Genomic DNA, 17,689 nt, shown 5'->3' on the forward strand with positions numbered 1-17,689 from the left:
AGGGGGCCGTGCGCTTTCCGATGGATGCCGGAGCCTGCGTACTATCCCTCAGGAGCGCGTGCAGGACCGGCGTGCCTTGCGCGGGCCGCTCGCGCCATCCCAGCGGGCTCTGCGCCGGCGGCTCCCCCGAGCGCTGCCTGCCGGGAAGAGCTCGCTCTCCCGACACTCCCTGGGGCCGGGCTTTGTCCCGTCGTGCCCTGCGGCCGGCGCTGGCTTTTTCCCGACACCCCCCGGGGCGCGGCGGTCTCCGCGGACAAGATGGCGGCCCGAGGGGGACGGGCGGCGGCGGCTCAGCAGGGCCCGGGCGGCGTCAACGTCTTCGCCAACGACGGCAGCTTCCTGGAGCTCTTCAAGCGCAAGATGGAGGCGGAGCAGCGGGGGCGGGAGGCGCCGCCGCCCCCCCAGGACGGGCCCGGGGAGGAGCCGGCGGCTGGCGCGGCCCCGGGGGGGGCCGGGACTGAGCCGCAGCAACGGCCGCCGGGCCCGGAGGGGAAGAAGAGGAGCGGGAGCGCGCTCAGCTTCGTAAGGACCCGGGGCCCCGCTTCCCCCCCCCCGCCCCTCCTCGGTCTCCGCCGCTACCCGCTGGTGCCGCGCCTCCCCGCCCCCCCCCACTCTGCCCCCACCCCCGGTATCACCCCCCCATGCTCCCTGGGGCGCCCCGCCCCGCCCCTCCTTCCAGTCTCCTCCTAGCCTGCTTCCCTTCCAGCCCCCCACGATCGTTCTCCTCCATCCAGGGCCTCACCTCCCCATTCTCTCACCCCTCCCCTCCCCTGGGACCTCAAACCCCCAGTCCCAGCCTCCTGCTCCCTCCCCGGGAGGCCCTGCCTGAGCCACTTTCTCCATCCTTTTTCTTCTCTTTCCTGTCCCACCCACTTCCATTTCCCACCTGTTTTCTAGTTTCTACCCTACTTCTCTCATTCCCCAGGGCCTCCTCCACTCCCCTCTTTTTTACACCTCCCTTCTGCTGCTGCTGCCTCCTTTTCCCTCCAGGGCTTCAACACTCTCCCTTTCTTACCCACCCTTGGGACCAAACTTTCCCATCCACCCAGGGCCTGTACCCAACCCCCAGGCATCTTCTTTCACTGTTTACAACTTCCCTTCCTTCTCTAGCACCTCTCTTCCCCTGGGTATTTATCTGCTCCCAGCTAGCTTCCCCCCTCCCTGTCCTGATTCTCAGAGCCTGCAGCCCTTCCCTCCCTTGTCCCTCTGGCAGCCTGCCCCACTCTCTTTGTGGGGTGCTAGTCCCCATCCCACTCACTCTCTTGATCCCTTGCTGCTTTAGGATCCTCAGCAAGTGAGGAAACCCCTGTTCCCACCATGTTCCCTCCCTAATGGGGGTCTCTCTCCCCTCACTGGGTGTCATTTTCCCCATCTCCCGGAGGAGGCCTGTCCCCCCTCTCTGAAGGTAACTTCTCCATCCCACATGAAGTCTTTCCTCCTTTCTCTCTCTCTCTGGCAATGGCATTTCTTCCTCCCTCCAGTGCTTGGTGATAGGTGCCCCTGAACCTGATCTCTCTGGAATGTCACTGGGAGAAGCTGCAGGTGTTGTTCACAGAGGTCCTCCTTTTCCATCCCCCACTCAAGCAGCTTCATGGATTAGTTTCAGTTAATTGGCTGTGCACCCGTGCCAGCAATGGAGGGGAAAATGTTAATTGCTGGAGTCTTCAAAAAGTTCCTTTTGTAGAACTTGAATGGCCAATCCTGGGCCCATGCTGGCCTGGTGCACATTAAGGAATAAAACCATTGCTTGAGCGTGCACTTTGGCAAGGCTGCCTCCTTATCAGACGGCTTTGTAATGATTAAGGATGAATAAATCCTTTGAGTTTGTCGTGATTCAGAACACTGCAATGCTAAGTAGCTAATTCTGAGCGCTCCTCGGAGGTAAGTATTATCCCTGCTTTTGAGCGAGGGAAACAAGAAAAGATACTGCAAACTGGCTAAAGCTCTCTTGGACTAGCCGCAAATCTGGATTAGAGCTTGGGAGGTGTGACTCCCACTCCCTTCCATCCAGAGTTTCAGCCGCTGCTCTAACCACTAAACCACACCCCCTTTAGACCTGGAGGGCAAATCCATCATTCTTGGTTGCCTGTCCCTTGCTGTAATAGCTGGCCCTCACTGCCTTGAAAGCCAGTTGAGCTTGAAGACGTTAGAGCTTTGTCTGCAACAGTCACTGGTTTGCAATCTAACATCATGGCAGGTTTGTCATCATGGGACTGGGAACCGGGAGCTCCTGAGTTCTAATCTCAGCTCTGCTGCTGCCTTTATGGCCTTGGGCAAGTCCCTTACTCTTGCTTCACAGATCTGCTACCACAGAGAGAATGAAGAAGTAAATGTCTCACGAATACTATGAGCTATTGGTCACACTTGTGGTATTTATAAAATAGAGACTCTGGATGAAGCTGCCTTCCAATGAGAGAGTTTTTCAGTGCTACAGAAGAAACGTATTCCAGCAATGACATTTTTCACTTCCTGGCATGTGGGTGGAATCATCTTTTAAAGAAGTCTTAACTTTTGTTTTTATCCCTGGATCTTTACAACCTAACTGACTATTCTTCAGAGCAGTGGTTCTCAACCTTTTCTGTGCCATGGCACACCTTGATACCTTTAATTATTTTGAGGCACAGCACTATATAGTCTCCAAAAAATTCATGAATATTCATGAGCCAATCCAGAACTCAAGTAGTTTTTCAGAAAATTCCGTGGCACGCCTGCTCAGGCCTAAACGCATACCAGTGTGCTGTGGCCCACTGCTTCAGAGTAACATGTCAAATTAACTCTTTTGCAACCCAGTTTACACTGAATAGTGTGCTTCCTTAACAGTTGTTAACGCTGTTCCCCTATTGGGCTTGGGAGCTTATTAGCTGTAACTTCTGAAGATGGCAAAGATGCTAAAGCAAACCATGATAGGGCTAAATACATCTAAGGCCCTATCCTCACGAGAGTTTGAACCATATTAGCTACAACAAAGTTCAAGAAGCAGTTGTCAGGAGCTGGATGGAGAAAATAAGCTGAGTGAGATAAAATAACGCTAAAGAATAACCATTGCATTCCCCAGTTGTCTCTGACACTGGCTGTACAAGTGGTTCTAAGTGTGGGTGAAAATCATGGTGGTGATCGCAAATGTTAAATGGGGGTCAACTGCTTTGTGCTTCAGTCAGAACTGACCTCCGCAGCCATTAATGCTCCCCTTCCTCACTGCGGTGATATTTGCCCATGGTTATAACATCAGCATCAAAGTACGTTGACTAATCGGAAGCATTGTTGGCCATCCTGGGGCCTGCTTAGTGCGTAGCATAGGCCCTGATTCGCCAAGATATGAAGCTTGTCCTCTAAGTCAGTGTTTCCCAACCGGTGGGCCGCAGCACACTGGTGTGCCACCAGGCCTGAGCAGCTGTGCCACAGAATTTTTTTTGAAAAACTAATTGAGTTCTGAATTGGTTCATGAATATTCATAAGTTCACTTGGAGGCTAAATGGTGGTGTGCCTCAGAATAATTAAAGGTCTCAGTGTGCCATGGCAAAGAAAAGTTTGGGAACCACTGCCCTAATGATGCCATTAATATGCAAAAAGTTAGTCATGTGCTTGTGTACCTTTTTTAATCAGGCCCTAACCAAGGTATTTTGCTGGATGTTGTTCAGGACAGACCCCTAGGTACATGGTTTTTAAAATTCCCTTCATGTTGAATATTATTTTACTGTAGCGAGAGCTGTTTGACTGCCCTTTAGAAAATCCTGCCCCCCCCCCATCCCCTTCCTGTGTGATGAAATTTGCATATTACTGGTACTAATAACTATTTTTGGATTTCATGTGCAGGCCAATCTGTCAGAGAACATAGTACAATAGATAGAGGCACAAACCTGACCTCCTGCATACAGCGCTAACCTAGCGCAGCACGTTCTTGTTTGTGGTGGTGTCTAGTGAGCTGCCATTTCTCTACCATCCCAGGCAGCTGTGTAGAGTGAGACTCAAAACCACATTTTCCCTCTGCCTGCTTTAGTTCAGGATCAACGGGGGTTTTAGAGAATGAAGATCCAAGTGTGAAGGCTGGAGGAGGGTTTTCTGCCTTTTACTTTCTTGTGTTTTAATGGGCTGTGAAGCACCAAGTGCACACATTGTGCTATAGAGTCCTGCCTCCGTGCCGTCAGGTTCCTAGCACATGCTGGGACAGGCGGTGGGGGAAAGAGGCTGTCATTCAAGGTTTGCAGTAATGTTAGAGCCTGGCTGGTACAGGAGCTGGGATCTCCTTTTTTTGGGGTAGGAGGAAGCGGGGATTTTATGGGATCTTGCCTTGCTTGAATGTCCTTTGAATAGTCAAATTCAGCCTTCTGCGGGCCGGTGAGCGGGAACGGCAACAGGGTTTCCCCAAGTCTGTGGTTGAGAGTCCCGGCAAACTGACTGGATGTTGGGCATGAAGGAATGACTCTTGAAGATCATGATTTTTATGCTAAATGTCTTCCCCCTGACTTCCTACTTGGACAGTTACTGAATGCACATAATCAACTCTGCTTATATCATTGCATAAAAATAATACCTCAGGCTATGTTAGCTTTATAAACTTGATACAGAGATTTCTAGAGTGCTAGGAGCGCTTGGTGAAGTCTATCGAAATCCACATTGCTATGACCCATGAGGCAGCAGTTTAACAGCAAAAAGACTGTGCAGTGCTCAATATCCCCTAATGATACTTGCGAACACCTCTAAGTGAAACCACTTAAGGCATGTTCGAGGTGGTGGCAGGTGATGTGGGAAGGGAATGCATGAGGCTAGAAAAATTAAAGCTTCCTTGAGAGGCAGCCCTGGTATAGTGGCTCGTATTGGGTTGGGGAGAAATCGGGGTTAGGATTCTGATTTCCTTGGCATCTGCTTGCGTTTGGATTAAACCAAACAGATGTGTCGGTAACCAGCTGTTGAACGTGCGCTTGTCTTTTCCTAGCATCGGTGGCTGTGTTGGGGAATGCAGGCTGTAGGTAACGCTTGGCAGTTTTATTCTGAAGAGCAGGCGTGTGACGCGTTAAGATGATCTAATTGAAGGACTCCCTATTCCATTATATAGTGGGCAACATTACCCTTGCAGCTGCCAGGGCTCGTATAACGGTTGCAGTCTTCTGTCCCTTCACCCAGGTGGGCAAGCGGAGAGGTGGCAACAAACTAGCCCTGAAGACAGGAGTGGTAGCAAAGAAGCAAAAGACTGAGGAGGAGGTAAGTGGTGGAGGCAGAGTTGTCTAGTGGATAGCACACTGGACTGGAGCTAGGAGACCTGGCTTCTGTTCCTGGCGCTATTTTGCTGGGTGACCTTGGGCAAGTCGTGACCATTTGTGCCTCAGTTTCATCATCTGTAAAATGGGAGTGGTGCTGATTTTTAAGCGCTTTGAGATCTCCGTAGGGAAAAATGCTAGAGAAGAGCTAGAGGTGACAGTAGAACCTCTATTTTACAAACCAGCTGGGGACCGAAGAGTTGATAAAATTGATGATCTCAAAATGATAGTAGGTCTGGTGAATAAATTGCAATATGGTGTCCTGCGTAGCTAGCATGCTTGTCCTTCAAACCGCTGCAAAGCGGTTTCCAATGCATTGACGGTATTGGAACGTGAAGGGCGTCGACTTTGTTCTTCATCGACATTGCATTCATTACGTGATTCCCTCTGCTGCCCCCCCCCCCCCCCCCCCCCCCCCCGGGGGAAAAATGGTTTGTGTAACTGGTCGTTGTAAGATGGGTGTTGTAAAACCCAGGTTCTACTCTAATATTTATAATATTAGTGACTGTAAACATTCCTGAAAGATCAATCAAGGAGCATTACTGTGCAGGGGTTTCTGGGTGACTCAGTTCCTGTACTGCTTTGAGCCGCTTTTATGCCCACCTATTCTGGGACTGAGCAGAGACCTACCTGCCTCATCCCCTCCGGGCTTGTCTACATGAGAAAGCTATCGCAAAATAAGATCGGGTATGAATTTACAAGACACTAGCTGTTCTGTGCCAACTCTCCAGGGAGACGCTCATGTTCCGCACTTCCGAGATTGAGAGAGCTTGGCCAAGGGTGGAAGAAGTGTGTCCATGTGGGGAGTTAGCCCCTGTAATGAAGTCCTCTCCATGTGAACGCTTCCAAATGTGGAATGAGAGGCCCTTCTTGCGCTTAGGTTAATCACTTCCAAAGTGGCAATTCCAAACTATTTCCCTGTGCAGACAATCCCTCCGTTAGAACAGCCTCAGGGCTGCTCTAGGTTACACCATTTCCCATGGGTCCTGGGAAGCCGAGACTAGCAGCAGTACTGCAGCTCCTCAGTGCTAATTGGCCATGCTCCCATCCTACCCCCTTGGCTGGGGATGGTTGGGGGATCATTGCAGAGCCCTTGTGAGCCTAGCTGAGGTTAGTCCTGCTTTGAGCAGGGGGTTGGACTATATGACCTCCTGAGGTCCCTTCCAACTCTAATATTCTATGCTAATTGTATACCAGCCTCTTAACGGCAGGGATTCTCAGAAAGTCACTTGCATGCACTTTCACCACACACGACTTAAAGGGGTTTGGTGTAACTGAAAGCCAAACTACATGTGGGATTAGAACCGGCATTTGGGTGCCAGGTCTCCTGGGTTCTATTCCTGGCTCGAGGAGGGGGCTCTGGTGCTTAGAGCAGGGCTGGGGCAGGGAGTCTGGGTTCTTGGAGTCTGTCCCCAGAGCTGGGAGTCAAGATTCCTGGGTTCTAGTTCTGCCACTGACTTGCTGTGACCTGGGACGAGAGTCTTCCTCTCCATGCCCTCATCTGGGACAACAGCTCCCTTCCCGGGTGAGGAGAAGGGGTTGGTGGATAGCTAATTAGTGTAAAGCGCTTTGAAAATGAAATCCTGTGTGTGCATGTGCGCGCTTTGGTTACAGCCTTTGAATTCTCCTCCCCTGCCCCCTCTCTCTCTCTCTCTGCAGGTTTTGACAAGTAAAGGAGATGCCTGGGCCAAATACATGGCAGAAGTGAAAAAATACAAAGCCCACCAGTGTAGCGACGATGACAAAACAAGACCCCTTGTTAAATAGCCCCTCTTCCTGCTGACTTCAGTGAGGACACTCTGTTGTACATACTTATTTAAAACAGCGAAGGAGGGTAGCTAGTCACCACGAACTTAACACAGCTATTTCTAGCATTGGCTCCAGTGGATGGTTGCACAGACTTTTTTTTATATACCCAGGCACGCCGAGACTTTCATTAGTCTGTCGTTTACTTAGTTTTGGTTTTCGTTTGTTCCTTCTGGGAAGTCCAGACTCTGAATTAGTTGTAGCTTTTTTTAAAGAATCCAGAATAGTGGAATCCCTACGATGTTGTGTGTTTCTCTGGCTGTCAAAACAAAATCTAATCACCAGCTCTTGCGTGTGAGATACAACTCGCTTCCACATCCGTACGCATCCGAGAACCTGGCCCACCATCCTTGTTCTTTCCTCTCACCCATTGAGGACTCCGGCCGTCTCAGCAAGTTGAGCTTCATACTAGCTAACTTCTTTGAGTAGAAACCATAGGCAGTAGATGGCGGGCGTCAAACTCCATTATTAAAGGTAAATGTGGAAGTGGATGCTGCAGTTGCATTTACTCATTAAAGACGTTGGATATTTTTAAGCTGCTACTGCTTTGTTGGGTGTCTTTGATACCGGTGCTATGTTCCAGGCAGCCTTGTTGGAGGGTTCCCAGTGTGTTCTTTGCAATACATTTGCTCCGTTACCCTTCTCTGTGTTTTCCAAAACAATCAAGGGTTTCTGGGTTACTGCCTCATGGTGGTTTCCATGTACTGTATCTATTGTGAGATGCTGCTTCCCCCCCCCAGTTCCTCTGCAGTGCAGAAGGGGTCCCTTGTTCCTTCACACAACTTCCAGTGGTTTCAGGCAGCCCTCATCACTGCCTGCCTAACAAACTCCTGCAACTGTGACCCGCAATTGCTGCCGGTGTGATGGGAGCGGTGTGTTTCTCAGAACTATCTGAGTGAGTTGGAGGCCTCTAAGCAGCATGAAACTTGAGCCTGAACTGGCACTGTCATGCGTGGGGAGGGGAACAGACTAAAGCTTTAAAAACTTGCTACTGCTCCTGAAGACTCGGATCAGCTGTGGCAAGGCCTCTTAGCGCACCTGGTCACAAATGGGCCATGTCCTCCTGCTGAAGGTTATGCTACATCAGAGTGGTAGAGGGGCATGAGCTGTAGGCCAGATCCCTGGATCGCTGCAGTTATGACCAAGTCATTTCAACTCTGCCTCTTTCCCTACTCACGAGATATCCCAAACTGGGTGGGGGGGGGGAGAGTTTCTACAACGCTGTGAAGTCTTAAACTGCAGCTGGAGGCAGTGGAGAAAGCTGGATGTGTTGCTAGCGGGATCTGACATGCAGAGGCAATCTCAAACTAAACACCCACCTGTAATGACAAGGACTCTCTGGTGCCTCTGGGACAGCAGAACAGTCCCCATGACTGGCCGTGATGGCTTAAAGGCAGGGCTTGCAGCTTGTAAACCTTCCACTCCGTGCCTTTATTCTCCCCTCCCCCCCCCAAGTGTGGGATCATGGTGGTTCTACATCTTAGGGCCCATTGTGCCATTTTCAAATCAAGTGATGAATTTCTTGGGCCTGCAGGGGGTGGGCTGATCCGCTGGAAACTGGCAGCTGCTTAGTTCTTCTGACCTGTTCAGTGAGCACCTGGAGCTACTCCTGCCCAGCACCAGTGGTGAGGATGGAGAGGTGCTTTCATCAATCAATCCAAAACTGGTCCTGGAATAGTGTGGGGAGCCTGATTCTCCCCAGGAATGGCTCTCGCCCTGAGGGAAAGGCTGTGCTTTCCCTTCAGTGTATTCTCTCTGCCAGTCATGGAGGGGCTTGATCCCCCTAATAGGTAGAGATGAGTGACATGAATCTCTTGTGCAATCTTAAATACACCTGCCAGGTTCTACCTTAGTGACACCAAGAGGTTTATAGCTGGCAGCCTGGTAGCATAGACAGTATCCTCCATAAGTAAAGGTTTAAGCAGTGGGCTGGGCCTTGGAGCTGCCGCGCCATGAACTGGTGGCCGTTCCAGTCCCCTTTGGCTACCCCCTGTGATTCACCCCTCTTTGTATCACTGTTAAAGGCCAAGCTCAGAGCCACTGAAAACTTTTCTTAAAATACTGGCTTTTTAAAATAAACTGTTGTAAATACGGCTGTGTTGATAGGTCTGTTTCACAGTAAATGTTGCTGTTTTGTCTCTTTTCTCTTACCTGTATAACTGAGTAGCTGTCTGCTACCAATGAAGCCATTGAGGTTCAGCTGCTGTAAATGGATTGCAGTAAGATGGTGGCTATGGCATGGCTTTCCTGGCTGTGGAAAGGGTGGTAACTGACCTCACCAGTGCAGGGGCCCGAGGTTATGTTTGTAAAGTGCTCTGAGCTCATGGGGTAGGAGCTATGGAAGTAAGCTGGGCCATGTCTGCATTGTCAAGCCAGGAGCCTACCTGGGTTTTAGTCCAAACCCCAGTTCTGTCCCATAAGAGGCTCTGAGGTGGGTTTGAAGGTGCTTTGAGCCCAGGCTGGCCAGCCCTGCTTGGGGGTACGAGTTAGAAGCCCCACGCTTTGCAGTAGGGATGCACGCGAAAGCCCACAGGCGCTGCTAGTCCACCACCACCCTTGCCCCGAGGACAGACACGCTCTCCAGCAATCGACTGGGAAAGAATCCCACAGCATCTCAAGCTACAGAATGCAGGGAGACGGCCCTGCTGCAGAAGCTGAGAGGACATGGTTGTTAGGCAGGGCTCGGGGGGGAGACACACTGACCCCCCCAGGCACCGCTCATCCCATTGACTGCAGCCTTCAGACCCATACCAAGCCAAAGGGCCCTGCTGTGCTCGGTGCTGTATGTGGCAAGAGACAATCCTGGCCTGGAAGCACTTACAACTGAAATAAACGGAGGGAGGGCAAATGACTTGGCCAAAGGCAGAGCTAGGATCTGAACCCGTTTCCTGACTGCCAGCCTCGTGCCTGAGCTATAGGATGATGCTGTCTTGCAAGGAGGAGGGAAAAGGGCTCAATAGGGAAAGCTTGACTCCAGGGGGATCAGCAGAGTTGTCCCAGTGCCTAAAATCTCTCCTTTGCCTTCTATAGGGAAGTTTAAATGAGTATTGCCCCAGGTGTGTTGAGTACTGGTCACGCCTCAAAGCCAGCCTCCAGCAAAGAAGAACTAAGGATCAGCAACTGATGATAGAGGAAGAAAATAAACCAGGCCAGGAAGGGCGTAGACCAGAAGCACTCTCCCACACAGGATCATGGAAGTTAATACAGCAGGAGGTTGTAGCCACAGCTGCTGGAATCTCTTGTGATGGTGGGTAGCAGTTTGGGTGGAGAAACCCCAGATAGAGTTTGCACAGGGTTAAGCCTCTCACAAGCACCTCCTATTACAGCAGCTAGCATTGCCCTTGTATCACTGACATGGCCTGGCCTGCCAGCCGCATGGCTTAGTCACACACTCCTGCCTGAGTTCTAGCTGCATGAGAAGTACGTTACTTTCCCCCACAAACCATTCCCATAGTTGTATCTGCTCATCTACAGGGCAGGAGGTGATGCAGACAGAGATGGCTACAGGGGTCGTGAAACGTGGTCTCGTGCTGCTGCTTGTCAGTGCCCTTTGGTTCTATTCCCCATCAAGACATGGGGCGCTGACATTTACCCCCTCTAGGTGGGAGGAGTTAAGATACTGAAGGCTCTGATTGCAGAGTATGAACCCTCAGAGGCTTCCCACCAAAAATCCACACTGCCAAGCACTCAGAGGCAATCTATTTTATTGTTCAGTTCGAATGCAATGTACATCAGTCTTAACTTTCAAGCGCTAAATCCTTGTTAAGGACAATATGTAACTGGAAAGCCCTGTCAGCTGCTAACACAGCACAGGACCATCTATCCAAATGGCAACTCGCTAAACATTGTGCTAGCCGCTGGCGGGGTGGGTCGATTCCTGCACTAGGAGCATTTGACCGCTGAGTCTGTGGAAGGCAAACTAGCTGGCTTCATGAGAGTGGGTTTAAGTGTCAAGGCAACAGGGGAAGATCCTGGTTCTCCCCTCGTGCTAAGGAAAACTTCCTATTTCAGGGAGCAGACTTTGCCTCTAAGCTTCCAATTTTCTACTCATAAGTAGTTTGGATTCTTCTTCATTGCCATGTCAGCCAACTCAGAAGGCAAGTCCGTTTATTGTAGGGTTTAATGGCTGATATTAAAGCTGCAATTAAAGGGAACAAAATAACTGGTGCCCCCCTTTTAAAAAGGAGAAAATTCAGCAAGAACAACTGTATTAAACCTGGCATACGCTACTTAACCCATTTAAAATAGCACTAGGGAAGAAATCTGTATTCGGTTATTTAAATCCATTCAGTTGTGACACGATAAAAATCATGTTGTGCCAAGCAGATTTGGCTTAATGAAAACAATTTTGGAAAATGGAAACAATTTATAAAACCTTTTGGGGAGGGGGGGAAATTCCTCCAGGCAATAGCTTTATTCAGGCAGATGTGCCCGCTGGAATATTAAAACATTGTCTGATGGGTGAAAATAATCTCGAAAGCAGAAGAGATAAAATGAGCAGGGTTGGGTTTCCCTGCCTCCTTAAACCCGAGTTTTATGCTAAGGGGGTTAGCGCCTGTGTGGTGTGTCATTGGTCGTGCTAGGATCGCTAAGGGCCCTGCTGTAACATTGCTACTTAAAGTCACCCCCTAAAGGGAGAAGGCTGCTGTGCAGACACTCCTGTTTGAGCAACAGCAACTAGGGAAAATAAGCCCTAGAGCAGCTCCCCTCGCTGCAGCCCAGCTGGGGGGTCGCTTTGGTTTCAGAGCCAGTCAAGGGGTTAAAAGCACAGCTGCCACCCACCGGGAACGAAACAGCAGGTGCGCAGGGAGTGGAGTTGTGACTATTTAAAGCACAGATGAACAAAAGAATCCCTCAAGAAGCTAGTTCTTGAGCAGCACAAGCCCTGCGCCTTTAAGATCTTGCACCTTCTCTCTGTTACCGAGGGGCTCAGCACCTGTATTTTATTTAACCTCATTCGTTCATCTGCTCTTTCACATCCGTGTTACACTAATACCGTCAACACTCACCCAGGGGCTGCAGCCCCTACACTCCACCCCATCAGAGTCAGACACTGCCTGCTAAGGAGCCAGTCGGAGAGGCTGCGTGGCACGGGCGGGTACTGCTTTCTGGGAGGGCTCAGGAAGGGGGCTTTAAATACCAAGGCCAGCTTTTAAACTCAGGTAAAAGCCAGGCCCTCCAGCTCTGACTTCTTCCAAGTCTCAGCCTGACACTAATACAGAGACTGCAAGAAGCAGCCTTTCACCGACATGCAGTCGGAGCCACATTCTAACGGCTGTGGATGATCCACAAGGCAGCAGGGCTGGAGTTCCTTGCCGCAGGAGTCTTTGGTGTACCCCATGAGTGTGCAAAACGAACAACCCCCAGCCCGCCGAGCTCTTCCGTGCTCCCCTTGCGTCCCCAGCCTCGAAGCATCAGCGTGGGGCACGATGCCGACACTCGGCCTCAATTAGTCTCATAGGAGGCCAGCAGAGCAGCGTCGACTGGCTCCATGCAGGAAGGGCAGGTGAAGGAGCGCATCAGCCAGTCGTCAATGCAGTCCACGTGGTAGATATGCAGGCAGGGCAGGAACCGGATGGGGTCTCCGTACACGAAATCCAGCATGCAGATCACACACCTGTGGCCAGAGAGGTGCTTGCTGTTAGTGGGGAAGTACCTGGCTCCATTATCTCCATCCCTGTCCTTGGGGCTTTACGCCCCCTATATTCAGGAGCCTGTTAAGTTAGAGCAGCCTTGGGACTGATCTAGTTCATGCCGTTTCCCCCAAGCCCAGGGAAAAAAACAAAAGCCACAGTGCTGTGTGCTTTGACCATGCCCTTGCTCTGCCCCCTATGCCAGGAGCATGGCAGGTGCAGAGCCCTCACACCAGCTTCACACGGGCCAGGGAGGCCCCCTGGGTGTGTGTGGGGGGCTGTTTACAGCTCCTTTGCTCTGCCAGGACAGCATACAGAGACCTCCAGTGCATAGCCCAGCCAACGCCTCCTGGGCAGTTAACCCTGCATATGCTCAGAGGGAGGAGTCTTCAGCTGATGCATGGAGCTGAGTACAATCAACTGCCTCTGGATTTGATGCCAGGAACTACAAGGCTGCATTGGACCAGTGGGTCCATTTGGGCCAGGACCCTACCTCCCACAGTGCCCCAAACCAGCTGCTTCCCAGAAAGGTGAAAGCACCCCTCAGTGGCCAATGAAGGAATAACCCTCCCTAAGGGGAAATTTGTTGCTAACCAGTCAGTCAATGGGGGATTTACACCCTTTAGAAGTCTGCATCCCACCTAACGTAACCCTGTGTGTTCTCAATAGCCCTAAGAACGCCCATGCTGGTTTTAAACCCCCACTAAGCAAGCTATCCTGTGGCAGAGAGTTCCACAGGCTGGATCATGTACTGTGCCAAAGTCATTTCCTTTCAGCAGCTTTCAACAGTTTTTCCTTTAGGCCTCACTGATTGTCCCTTTGATTCTGTATGACGGAGAGATAAAGAGCACCCCATTCACGTTCACACTGCTACCACGTCCCCTCCTACTCAGCCCCATCCAATCTCTCCTCCCATGGAAATCTTTCCATGCCTCTCACCATTTTCCTTGCCAGTCTCTGCCTTGTATCTGCTACCAGTGCTTAATCTGTGCCAGGGTGGGCAGTTCATAGTCCCGGCACATCTGAGCTTGCCACGTGTGTTATGAAAGCAAAACCTCTTTCATTACAAATTAAGCACCATCTCCTACATCTATCTGAGCAGGGTGAACCCAGCTGAACACAGCATTCAAGGTGTTGGTGAATGGATAGGATCGCAAAGTGATTTCCATTCCCTTTTTCACATGCCTGTAACTTTAATACACTGGGTTTTGGACTGGACTGTTTTCCAATTTGATTTCCTGACTATACAGGTGATTAGAGGTTGGAAAACTCCTCAAGCATTTTGAGATCTAGGCATTTGTCACCTAATCAATTCCCTGTCATTGCAGGGGCCTCAGGCGTGGCGTCAGCTTGATCTCTCTCCTGCTCTCTGCCCGGAGCAGAGTTTAGTCTCTTGAAGACTGAAATGCTTTGGTTTAAGTGAAGTCATTGGGCTCAATCCAAAGGGATCTGGGTGGAATTGAATGGCCTGTGATATACAGGAGGTCAGACTAGATCAGTGGTTCTCAAACTTCTTGTACTGGTGACCCCTTTCACAGAGCAAGCCTCTGAGTGGGACCTCCCAGGCAGCCAGGGCTGACAGCTCGTGACCCCCAAGGGGTTGCAACCCCCCAGTTTGAGAACCCCTGGACTAGATGCGCTAATAGTCCCTTCCTGACCTTGTACTCTGTGAGAGATATTTACAGAGTACAAGAGGTGCCCTATTCTAAACAGAAAAAGCAGATTACTTCCCCGCGCGCCACCTCCCAATGGGAGACTCTCCCAAACACCAGCTGAACTTTGAAACGCCAAATGTAACAAGCACCTACCTTTCAAGGAGGAACCGGGGCTGTGTTATGCTTGGGAAAGGGTTCGAAGATCAAATTAAGCAGTTTGGGAGAAGTGGGACCAGCCCACTGGGTAGAAAAATATTTGTAGAGGGCGAATGGCATGCTGGCTGCTCTAGCAAAGAGCTATGAAGACAAGGACCTGATCCTCAAAACTTTCCATTCTAGGCAGCCGTCATCCAGCCTTGTGCAATGCCGCAGGCATGGAGCTAGCACGTTATTTTTCCTGGGGAGGGGAGGGGGGGGGGATCGATTTTCTGCAAAGGCTGGAAAGTTTCCATGACAATTTTGGAGTTACCGCAAACCTAGGCAGTAAATTCGAAGGACTGTTTAGACGTGCATTAGGGGCGGATTGTTCAGCTTTACGGTCAGCCCTCACAACTCAGCCCAGGCTCAGAGAAGAAACGAAGGGCGTTAGAAGCAAAGGACGTACTCTTTCACTTTTTTTTCCGATGGTTCCGTGCCCGGATCGAAGATCCCTTTGGGCAGGTGCTGGATCAGCCCGATCCGCTGGGCGATTCGGATCTGTTCCTCTTCCGTTAGCTGCGTGGCAAGTCGGGTCTGGCTCGGCGTGGGGTGGTACACTGGGATGGGCTCATGTTCCTTCAAAACCAAGAGACAGGACTCATTACCCTGGTAACAGGCACCCAGGGGCTGAGCTGCCCCGCTCCTCCTGATTTTAATACAAGACAAACAGCTGTCAGGGATGGGATAGGTAGACTTAACACTGCCGGGGGGCCGGGGACGAGGGGGGGAATAGATGACCTCTTGAGGTTCCTTCCGGTCCAGCATTTCTATTATGCTATTTCTGGAGTTAATTGCAGAGTCTAACCAAGTAGAAGAGTCCTTATTTGTACTGCTGTAGCACCTAGGAGCCTTAGTCCCGGACCAAGACCCCATTGTGCTAGGTGCTGTACATTATTTATTAGGAGGATTACGGTAGCAACCAGAGCCCCAGTCAGGGATCAGGACCCCAGTGTGCTAGGCACTGTGCAAACAGACCAAAAAGACAGTCCCTGCTCCAAAGAGCTTCCAATCCAAGCGTAAGACAAGAGATGACAGGTGGATATAGACAGACAGGGAAGCCCAAGGAAACAAGACTGGTCAGCACAACAGGCACTGCAGCTGCCTAACTGGTGTCAAGGTTTTCCAGGCCTCATGACAGAAGGGAGTTTTAAGAGCCCGATTGTTTGCCTCCCACCGCAGGGCGGCTGACAGGTGTTGCTGAACTGAAGCACCAATCTGAGGAAGCACCAGGCTGGAGACCCAGCCATTTCCGGCAGACCCACCCAGCTGGATGCCATGGCTGTGGTAAGACCTAAGGGCACAGTGTAAAGCCATTCATCCAGAAACAAACATGCACACGGTAATACCCTCCTGTCCCCCCCAGACTATACACACCCATCCCCCTGCAACACCGAAGGACACCAACTGCTCTGGGCCGTTATGCTGCTTCCGAGCCCTGTCCAGTGTTTGTCTACCAAGGCAATAGGTGCTTTAGCATGTACAGGGCTCTGAGCAGATCTCCTCCAATCTAACTAGATGTTTCTAGAGCACCCAGGAGACAGCTGTGTCTGCAGGGTGGAGACACCAAGCCCGGAGAGGAATTGGTTAGGGTGGAGCTAGACTGAAATTGAGCAAAGGGTGCACCGAGTATCAGGGTGGAACAGCTTTCCCAGGGGAGGCGGTGGGAAGCCCCATTGCTTCAAACTAGGACCAAAAGCCTGGGAATAGCCCAAGAGGATGATCCCAAGTGGGACAAGATGGGCTGCTCTGGCTCCCGGTTTGCAGGAGGTGCTGATGGGAGACGGTCGGAAATGCAGCCTGACTTCCTGCCCAAGGCTGGCAAGGGGCAGAGAATAAGCCTGGAACCCAGGTGTTCCTGGGGGGATCCTGCTGTCCCAATGTCCCCGTACCGGACTGGGAGAGCTGCTGGCTGGGCCAGGTAGGAGACATTCCCCCCCCCCCACACTCCCAGTGCCCTTCCCAAAGGAAGTCCCGCTCTGGGCCACCCCCAACACTCTACATGAGCTGCACGCCCCCACACACACACACCCCCATGGGCCACACCCCTAGCTGCTCCCCTCCCCCAGCTGCAAAGCCAGCTACCCCAAGTCACCCCCTCGCTTCCCCCATGTGGCTGCCAACCCCCCAGGGGTCACTCCTCCAGCTGCATGGCGAGTTTATCCCCCCTAGGGGCCAGCACCCCCAGACCCCCCCAGCTACTCTCCTCTCCTGGCAACCCACCCCCCACATGGGCCACACTTCTCCCCCCACTACATCCCTCCCCCGCCTTGGGTCCCCCCCAAGGGCCACCCTCCACCTCCTCCCTAGGCTGCCCCCAGCCCAGGGCCCCTCCCTCCCCTAGGGGCCGCCCCCAGGGCTCCCCCCACACTCCCCCGGGGTGCCCCTTCCCTTGGGTTCCCCCTTCAGGCCAGGTCCCCCCACCACAGGCTCCCACGGGCGCTTCTCCGCTCCCCAGGGTCCCCCCACGGGGCCCATGGCCCCCCCAACCCCCTATGCTCTCCTGCCCCCCACGGCCCCCCCCGGTACCTGGTAGGGCGGCGGCGCGGGGGGGGGCGGTGGGTCCCCGGGCCCCAGGCTGGCCCCGTCCCCTGAGTCGTTGAGCAGCGAGAGGTCATCGGCCGCCTGCGAGGAGAGGCAGTTCCCCATCCCCGCCCGGCGCCCGGCCGGCCTCTGCCTGCCTGCCTCCCCGGTCCCTGGCCCTGGCCCTCCGCTGGGGGGAAGGGCAGACAGCGGCGGCGTCCGCGCCCCCCTCCGGGCAATGGTACTGCCCTCCGCCCCGGGGCACCACGGGAATCGGAGTCCTGGCGCGTTTGGTGGGGCTCCGCGCGTGCGCAGCGGGGAGATGGGGCGGGTGGAGGAGGAGCGGGGGGAGGGGGTAGGAGAAAGGGGGAGGAGCGGGGGGGAGGGGGCAGATGTGGAATGAGGGGAGGGGCAATGAGGAAAGGGGCGGAGCAGGGAATGGCTTGGGGGAGGAGGGGAGATAGGCAGTAGGGGAGGAGAAGGAGAAGGAGGCTGGGTGGAAGGGGGGTGAGGAGGAATGGGGGTGTAAAGAAGGGTAGCCCCCCCATGTCTCCAGTGCCGAAAGGCATTTTGTTCCCTGGGTGGCCATGCTGGTGAAAATGCACTTGGGAATCAATTTGAT

At 52.5% G+C, this 17,689-nt stretch overlaps 2 protein-coding genes across 2 annotated transcripts; one reads left to right on the forward strand and one right to left on the reverse strand.

The window, feature by feature from the left end:
• The first annotated feature begins 258 nt into the window (after positions 1–258).
• On the forward strand, positions 259–9,503 carry TRIR (telomerase RNA component interacting RNase). Its single transcript, XM_067560485.1, has 3 exons — positions 259–522; positions 5,122–5,199; positions 6,915–9,503. Exons 1-3 carry the CDS (start codon positions 259–261, stop codon positions 7,020–7,022), a joined length of 450 nt encoding a protein of 149 aa, XP_067416586.1. The 3' UTR covers positions 7,023–9,503.
• A 1,077-nt stretch (positions 9,504–10,580) lies between these two features.
• LOC137161328 (RING finger protein 11-like) lies at positions 10,581–17,311 on the reverse strand. The gene is made up of 3 exons (XM_067560489.1): positions 17,074–17,311; positions 14,954–15,123; positions 10,581–12,678 (listed from the first exon to the last, which is right to left on the reverse strand). Exons 1-3 carry the CDS (start codon positions 17,191–17,193, stop codon positions 12,507–12,509), a joined length of 462 nt encoding a protein of 153 aa, XP_067416590.1. The 5' UTR covers positions 17,194–17,311; the 3' UTR covers positions 10,581–12,506.
• Positions 17,312–17,689: the final 378 nt, after the last annotated feature.

Source organism: Emydura macquarii, unplaced genomic scaffold, assembly GCF_026122565.2.
Source record: "Emydura macquarii macquarii isolate MOO-44397 ecotype Brisbane River unplaced genomic scaffold, CSIRO-AGI_Emac_v2 contig_2292, whole genome shotgun sequence".
Lineage (NCBI taxonomy): Eukaryota > Metazoa > Chordata > Testudines > Chelidae > Emydura > Emydura macquarii.

Coding starts and splice junctions, on each gene's coding strand:
- TRIR (XM_067560485.1), top strand. CDS start 259: ATGGCGGCCCGAGGGGGACGGGCGGCGGCGGCTCAGCAGGGCCCGGGC. Junction 523..5,121: donor GCGGGAGCGCGCTCAGCTTC/GTAAGGACCCGG, acceptor CCCTTCACCCAG/GTGGGCAAGCGGAGAGGTGG. Junction 5,200..6,914: donor AGCAAAAGACTGAGGAGGAG/GTAAGTGGTGGA, acceptor CTCTCTCTGCAG/GTTTTGACAAGTAAAGGAGA.
- LOC137161328 (XM_067560489.1), bottom strand. CDS start 17,193: ATGGGGAACTGCCTCTCCTCGCAGGCGGCCGATGACCTCTCGCTGCTC. Junction 15,124..17,073: donor CCGCGCCGCCGCCCTACCAG/GTACCGGGGGGG, acceptor TTGGTTTTGAAG/GAACATGAGCCCATCCCAGT. Junction 12,679..14,953: donor TCGGAAAAAAAAGTGAAAGA/GTACGTCCTTTG, acceptor CTCTGGCCACAG/GTGTGTGATCTGCATGCTGG.